This window comes from Strongylocentrotus purpuratus, unplaced genomic scaffold (assembly GCF_000002235.5).
Source record: "Strongylocentrotus purpuratus isolate Spur 01 unplaced genomic scaffold, Spur_5.0 spur5_scaffold_18, whole genome shotgun sequence".
In the NCBI taxonomy this organism is placed as follows: Eukaryota; Metazoa; Echinodermata; class Echinoidea; order Camarodonta; family Strongylocentrotidae; genus Strongylocentrotus; species Strongylocentrotus purpuratus.
In genome coordinates, this window is record NW_022145603.1 from 4,863,943 (window position 1) to 4,872,553 (window position 8,611).

General features: G+C 38.2%; 1 protein-coding gene across 1 annotated transcript; it reads right to left on the minus strand.

Annotated features, from left to right (window-relative positions):
• Positions 1-7,562, minus strand: LOC105443545. Its single transcript, XM_030988970.1, has 5 exons — positions 7,410-7,562; positions 6,610-6,693; positions 5,765-5,957; positions 2,682-2,729; positions 1-573 (listed from the first exon to the last, which is right to left on the minus strand). The coding sequence occupies exons 1-5, from the start codon at positions 7,545-7,547 to the stop codon at positions 350-352; spliced, it is 687 nt and encodes a 228-aa protein (XP_030844830.1). The 5' UTR covers positions 7,548-7,562; the 3' UTR covers positions 1-349.
• Positions 7,563-8,611: the final 1,049 nt, after the last annotated feature.

Here is an 8,611-nt window from a genome sequence, read left to right on the forward strand (position 1 = left end):
AACCTCCCAGGCCCTTGGATTGTACCACTATACCATGACAAACTGTACATGAGTTCAGTCATGCAGTGCAGAAGGCACCTTCATATCAGTTTTAGTCCCAGGTATATTCATGCAATGAATTGTCACCAATACTTGAAGGAAACACTATTAAAGTGATAATAGGCCTGCCTACTCGATATCCCTTGCTGCCATATTGAGTAGCTTCTCTGAAGAAACTATAGGGCAAAACTCAAGGAGTTCTCTAGCTGTCCGTTATTACAATGTCCAATTGATGTGAAATTTAGCAGATTCCGGCGTCTATTCTGACTTTCTCTGCAAGATCCGTCATGCTACAGCTACTCAAGGCCACTCAAAGCTTCTCCACCTTACTCTTATCGGTACATGACGATCGTTGCCTCCATAGTTGTAGCATAGCAAGGATGCGATACACTGCTGTTAGGTTGTCCTCTGTGATGTGGTCAATATCTGCTGGGTTTAATTCTAGTCTGATTCCAAGCAGACGCCAATCTGATCCTATCAGCTCTGCAAGATGACTGAAGTAAAGGGGGCACAGTACCTCACTTTCCTTGCAAGCTGTAAGATAAGGATACACAATTGTGGTGAACTGTGCAGTTTAAAATAATCTGCTCAGATCATATCTGCTGTACAAGACCACTATAGTCAGTGGCGGTTCCAGGGGGGGGGGGGGTCCCGGGGGGCCCTTTTTTGGGGTTGGGCCCCCCCTGGCGCTCAAGGGGGGGGGGGGGGTGTGCAAATAACAAAAAAATTGAGGACCAAAAAAAAAAAAAAAAAATGCTCACTACCCCCCCCCCCCCCCCCCCCCCCCCCCCCACTGAGCGACTTTTCGGCCGGCGCGATTTTCAAATTTTCAGGAGCAAAAAAAAAAAAGTTGGGCCCCCTCCCCTAAGAAATCCTGGATCCGCGCCTGACTATAGTAATGGTGGCGCAGTATATTGCTTTCCTTATATGCTGTAAGAGAAGGATAATATATGAATCAATTGTGACCCATGGAGTATAATATACTAACATTAGTTGATTTATACAAAATAAAGAAATGCTTGTGTGCTCAGCAAAAGGATCCAGACACCAATGCGGAACAAATGTTTCATTAGAGTTTTTTTGTTGAAATATACAATACACATATTAAGTGATACCCTATTACAGTCAAAAATCTAGATGATATTTAAATCATGAATTACGGTACAGATGTACTTTCAAAGAAAGATCAAAAGTTAAGAATGTATAACTTCTACACATGCATTTCCTGGCCGTGCATCCCTTTGCATTTTTCCACCACATTTTGTTTTTCTTCATTCAAGTGGACCACTATAAGGGAGAGATTCGAGACACGATGATGACACCCTGGCACCCTCATTATAGAAGGCTCTTCCTCTCCAGCTCCAAGATACATCCTCCATCAATAATTTAAAGCAGTCGTTGAAGTCTAAACTGAACTTGCCATCGACATCATGTTATTAGTTATTAAGATAATAATTTATCAAGTTTCTCCTTTAACCTTACTTTTGTTTTACCTTAGACTTATGAGATATACATGTGTCATTACACTTCTGGTTGGTAACAGTTATTTTGCCTTTCTTTGTCCAAGAATATTTATAAAGAAAGTCGGCATCATAGGCGTAAGTATTCATAATTGAATAATATTTGCCCTACAAACTAAAACAGCATCAACAACAACTGCCCCTAAAAATATGATGGCCCTTTCTTTTGCTTGCCAGATTTTTTTGGGAGTAGACTGCTCCTTTTTAAAAAGAAAATCTGGATCCACCCCGGGATTATACAATTTAAAAAAAAAATGTTCATTCTTAAAATGTAATTGTATCAAATTTGTATTATACCATTTTTAATAATCTGGTTCCTGTTTCATACAAATTGTCATCAATATCAAGTAACATGAATTGTAAGAGCTACTGGAATCGTGGCATTATTATATCTCCCTGCATGATCACTGCCAGGTGGTTATCCCATCAAATAAACTCTCAATTAACAAAAGAAAAAGAGGATCATGGGGGACCAATGGTCATTGATTAGGCATTGTTAACTATATAGAGGGCACACATAGCTATAGTGCAATGGGGCTTTAATGTTACAAGTTTTGTGAAACAGGGCTCTGGTTCACACATAAGAGTGACAATTAATTCCTTGCTTTCCATTTTTATTCTGCAACTCAACTCGCTGCTAAACACTAGGAGTAATTGAACACAAGTATGGTGTCTCTGGAAGAACAACACAAGTTCAAGTTCAAGTTTTAATGTTCCACATTTTACAGAAAATATTAACATATTTATAAAATTAAAAAAAATATACATTACAATTGTAGTATAAATGAGCACATGTCAATGATTCTCAAATTCATATAATAGATACAGTAGACTGTGGGGAACTTATAAAAACACAACACCATTTTGTCTGCAGAGTATTATACATTCATTGACAGTGTGTATCTAATCCCACTCCTGACACCTAATAGAATAACAGTAAGCCCTCTCTTGATTGAAACAAGACATGATGTTCCAAAGTAACACATATGGAATGGTAAGATACTTGTGAGCTTATTGAATAGACACTCCACATTCAAACTAAGAAATTGAAATCCTACTCTTTACAACATGATTATAGACAAAAATTAAGAGAATGGGAGAATGAAGTGACTGCATAATTACGGTTCACTGGACTCTTGTTCCCTGACTCCACTCCTTCCTCACTCATACCTGCATCAAAATATATGAATAAATAAATTCAAATTGAAAAGAGAAGAGATCTAGTTGATAAATCAGAGGGCTGTGGATCACAAGGTATTGAGTTCAAATCCCTGCCACAGCAATGTTATTCACTGGCAATATATAAATCTATATTTTAGGGTTTTTGGGTTTGGACTTTCTTTACAAAACTCTAAACATGGTTTGGAACTATCAAAAAACGATTATCTGGCTATAAACATACTAGGTATAATAACTGTAAATCTAATCTAACTCCTGACACCAAATAGAATAAAACATAATATTCTATACTATTTATATAGATTGGTAAGATATTATTGATCCTAAAGGTAATACAAAGTTTTGGTATGGGGCCATGAATTTGGTTCCAATGAACATGTTGGAAGCATACGTGATTTTACATTATTCAATGATCGTTGTCGAGGTTGAAATCAAGTCTAAAGTGATGAAATTGTGAATAATAAACTTTTTATGTTGTATAACTTCCTCTCATGACCGATATTACTTTAGCCTTAAAACAGTGTTTCTTGACTACAATCGACCGATTTGCAATTCGCTTTTGAAAATCATATATAAACACATGCATATTCTGAGATTTTCGTGGTCGCAACTACCATGGACTGGCTTTTGGCGGTATTTGAAATATTTGAAATTTACCGGGAGCACCGGCATATTTTGATTATTCAATTTGCTCGAAAGCAGAAGTATTTTAGGGGCTAAATCTTCTGTTGCTTATAAAACATCCACATGGGCATCCAAATATATCAACATTTCAAATAATTACTATCCATCTAAAAAACCTTGCATTTCCTTTAATGAACAGACACTCCAGATTCAAACCAAAGAAAATTACACCATGGTTAAACTTTTCCCCTCTTCAATTGTACCTAATAAACAAAACCAAAAGGAAATAGGAAAAAAAAGAACTGCATGAGCAAAGCTAATCAAAATAAAATGACTATTGGCATGTCATGTATGAATGAAGTAAAGCATGATGCGAGTGAAATGTTCAACCAGTTCATCAACAATCTCGTCGTTTGTGGAAAATCCGTATTTGTTTGATGAAAGTGAAATGTGCAACATATCGTCATGGCATGTTGTAGAATTATCAAAACAATTTAAAACAGAATCATTCCCTTTTTACAACACCGAGAGTGCCAAGAAAACCTTTAAACACAGAAATACAATACTTGCACCAACCCTATCTTTGAACAGCACCCTAAACGTCGCTATACATGTAAAGCACCTGGGGATATTGCACGCTACCAAAAATGACTATTCTTGTTACAGTGTTACGGGAATATTGTGAAAAAGTCACTATCATATCCAGGCGCAGATTGTGACTCGGAACACAACTTGGTGCTGATGACAGTGTAGCTGAAACTAAAGAAGACAAGAGGGAGCTGTAAAGTGACGAAAATGGATAATGCAAAGATGAAACAGAATGCAATAGTGTATGCATGTGGTGTCCAATCCAGGCTGTATCCTAGAGAATTCCCAGAGGGGCCCTCGGTTGAAGAAGAATGGGAAATTCCCAAAGGTGCCTTGCATGGTAGTGCTGAAGAAAACGTTGGGTTTGGTAAGAGAAAGAAGATCCGTAAACCATGGATAACAGAGGAAATGATAGATGAGATGGATCGGAGAAGGACGCTGAAAAAGGACAACACTGCAGAAGGTAAAAGGGGTTACAAGAGGCTAAACAATGAACTAAGAAGAGCTACAGACAAAGCCCGAACTAACCGGTGGGAATAACAATGCAAGGCATGAGGGATCTGAACTGCAGGGGGAGAACAGACCTTATGTAAAATAAAGTGAAAATTGTTAGTGACGATATGAACAAAGGGAAAGGAAACAACAACACAATAGGAGTTCTGGATGTGAATGGAGAACTGTTAACCAACCAACGGAACATAGAGGATAGATGGCGCTAGTATGTAGAGGAGTTGTATGTAAAGGACAATAAACCAGTCGCTTTGCCCTTGGAAATGGAAGATTATGTCATGGCGGATGACGTTGGTCCTCTCTTACTTCCAGAAGAGGTGCATGCTGCAGTCTGTCAGTTAAAAGACAGAAATACCATTACTGCTGAAACCTGAAATGCTCAAGAATATGGGGGAAGCTGTATGGGGCAGAGACGTGGACACTCGTCAGGAAGGACATTCATCGATTGAAGGCGGTCGAAATGTGGTGCTGGTGTAAATTACTAAAGGTGTGTCTTGGAGGGACAGAGTTTCGAATGAAGAGGTGTTGCATCGAGCTAAAAAAAAAAACGGATGCCGATTCAAACGATCAGAGAGAATTCTACATTAAGTGTCTCTCCAAGTACCTCGGTCTTGAGCCAACCGTTTCAGCATTTCATATCCTTTTGCTCACGATTCTGCGATTAAATCATGTAGAAAGCCTTTACGAGGTCATCCCCTCCTCTTCTTTCCATGTAGACGACCTATCAAGCTATCATCATCATGCCGCATTATGCCGCTTGGACACATAATGCGGCATGATGATGATGGCTTGATGATGGAAAGAAGCAACGGTGAAGACCTCGTTAAGGCTTTTTAGATGATTTAATCGCAGAATGTGGAGCAAAAGGATATGAAATGCTGAAACGGTTGGCTCAAGACCGAGGCACTAGGAGATACACTTGATATAGAATTCTGTTTAGGTCACTGACAGATCACTATTGATGATGATGAACCCAAAAGCCCGCCAATCAGTTAAAATATAGTTTGTGTACAGCTAGAAGGTATAATATGAACCTAACACAATTTTACCTGGCATTCTATGCATTAATAGTTGAGGAGTATGAAGAAACTCAAGAATACCATAACCCCCACATACGAAACTAAATTTGGACTTGGGCTCCTTGCAGGCCCTATGTGAAGGTGTACAGGTGAGTCAAATACTCTACACATGAGACTTTTATCTATACCAAAGAAGCATATTAGTGGGCTCTCTTGGGGAAAATTGACACCATTTGGGTGTTTACCCAATAACAGTTGCTGGTGTACGAAGTCTTATAGACCTACCAAACTTGAACTTGATTGCAGCCGTAGAGATGTGATGTAGTCCACACTTCAGTGACTTTCCCTTGAAGCAGTCTTTAAGCGGTTTCTTCTCACTGCAGTTCGGGCTCGGGCACATGAAGCGGACATCATACTCGATCCTCCTAGCATATTGCTGCCTAAGGCTATCATGGGTTTCCGTTACAAAGTCCATCACCTGCCATAAATACACAATCAGCCCCAAGACAGATATTTTATGTTAGTATCTTATTGGCTACTTTGTATCGCAATAATTTCTCATTCTGAAATGCTTATAGACCACTAAGGACCTACTCATCAGTGTGTTTGCTGTGTGTGCGTGTGTGTGTGTGTGTGTATGTGTGTGTGCGCGCGTCATGTGTGAATATATATATTTTTTGTGTTCTATATTCTGTAGCTTAGTTTTTTTCCATCCCTTGTATAAACATTACATTCTTTGTATTCACCTTGCCATATCGATAATGTATTTTGTTGACGCAAAATTAAACCTAGGTTTAAATCTGGGAGTTAGGCGAGGCTTAGACTAGACTTAAACCTGACTTCAGAATACGGGCCCATGAGTTTAATTTGAAGAAAACAATCATTTAATACATTCTCAAGGTTATTCATAAGTCTAGAGACAATTATGTGGAGTAGGCTTTTACGACACGAATTTTCATATAAGGAAAAAACCATGGTTCGGAGACATGTCTCAGTTGTGTACTGGCAGACTAAAGCCAGCTACCAGTTACACAAAAATGATATCGTGAACGCGCTAAGTAAATGTCAGAGAACCGTTTTGCGCCTCCTTCTCTGTTTGGTAATGGAAACCACCCTGTTAAGCTACCTACCTCTTTGACAGCACTTGGAGCTGGAGGTTTATGACTATCCCCATCATGATCAGAACCAGCAACCGCTCCTCGGAATACAGTGACCTGGAATGTTCAGCATCAAAGGTAAAGGGACAAAGATTAATGCATTAATAATATAATAGTGTCTATTTGTGTACAGTTACCCTCAATTTCGTGAGGGTTTTATATTTATTGATTTTAAAAATAAATTTATTCATTCTGTGTTCATTTTACAGAGTATGCTCCTAAGCACATAAAACTGATTTGCAAGAAAGCACTCATCAAATTATACAATTGAAATATAATGTAAAACAAAACAATTATAGAATAACACATTAGTACAATTCATTACAAAACAAAACAAGAACAAAAAGATTGAAAATAGAAACAATTAATGGGCTTGTGATTACATCCTTAGTACACTTGTCAAGCTTATAATGTATCTGATTTAACCCCCCCCCCCCCCAAAAAAAAAAAAAAAAAAAAAAGAACACCAAGGGTTACATATTTTGAGGTTCCCCTAGTCAGATTAGAGCCAGACTTTGATACTAAAATAAAGGTAAATTTTTAAGTGTTACACAATGCAATTCTGTCAAAGGAATAAGAGCCCTGGAGAGCTCTTGGTTCTCTACGTATCGACAGTACGATCTGATCGTCTTCAGGAGATTGACTATAACATTGCCTCGCGCAGGCTATTTATTGCCTATGAAGGGATCCAATGTGCGGCGTCATAAACTTGACCCTACAATTCAGTATTTCCACTATGAAAAAAGTGGGTATCGCTGACACTTGACTCAGACCTTGATAGTTGTTTCATGACGTGGTAACATCTCTATTAAGGCATGATGCTCTTCATCAACCATTAGACTGATGTGACGATGGTAAAGATTGACTGGTTCTCCATTTCTATCACCTATCCATCGGACTGCTCTCACCATCAACCGATGAAACAGCCCATCTGTGGAAAATGACAAACAAGAGAGATGAGCAACAGGTTATGGATGGTGACGTTTTGAAAGCCAGCTCCAAACATATATTAGCTGCAATGATAGTTAAAGACAGGAATATATTTCTGGAAAACAAAACAAAACATAAGTTTCTAACTAGATGTATTAAACTCCGACTATCAACAAAGTCATAACTATGCCTAGTAGTTTGTACACCTGGCAGCTCTTACACGCCCTTTGGCAGGACGTTAATCTACATCTGCCATTGTCCACCCAGGTGTTAAATGGGTATCGGTAGGGATTTTTTTTTTATTTGCTGAGAGCAACCTAGAATCAGTAGCCCAGCAGGTCTGGTGTAATATTGGAGCACATTAAGCACCTAACGGGGTGGATATGTGCACTATGAAATTATCCAATATTGATGTTATCATTATCACTAAAGCAAATAACAAGAATATTGTAGGCTTATCTGATGCAAAAATCTCTAATAGTATGTAGCTGACCAGCTTTCTACTCAATGTTGAAGCCAATCCTAAAATTTTGAAATCCATATGTAAGATGGACATAGTAAACTTCTTCGCGAAAACCAAAAAAAACGTCAGTCAAACTTGTCTATCAAGGCCACTTAAGGAAAATAGAGCAATCTACTTGCAACATAGTCTCTTTGGAGCTAAAAGGGTATTAACTCTATGAATCATTGAAGGTATTAACACCTTTTTGGCTTTAAAAACATATATTGAAATCATCCTTACCAGTTAAGAAGCCCCTGAAGTCCACATAAAAGTCTGTAGATAATTTAATCTGATCAAAATCTTTTTGGGGGAAATGTGACGTCAGCCTGGAAGGAACGTAATACCGCTTCTTTCCAACCTTCTCTGTTTCATTCATTACCTAAAATATAAAAACATACACAAAAAGAAAAATCCGAGAAAGGTTAGCAAGAGCCAAAGTAATTCATATTTCATTGATCATTTCGTTTCACACATTCCATTCCTGTCGTTAAATTGTGGTACGTTTCACAACAACATCGACATATTTAGCAATTTGGATTTCAA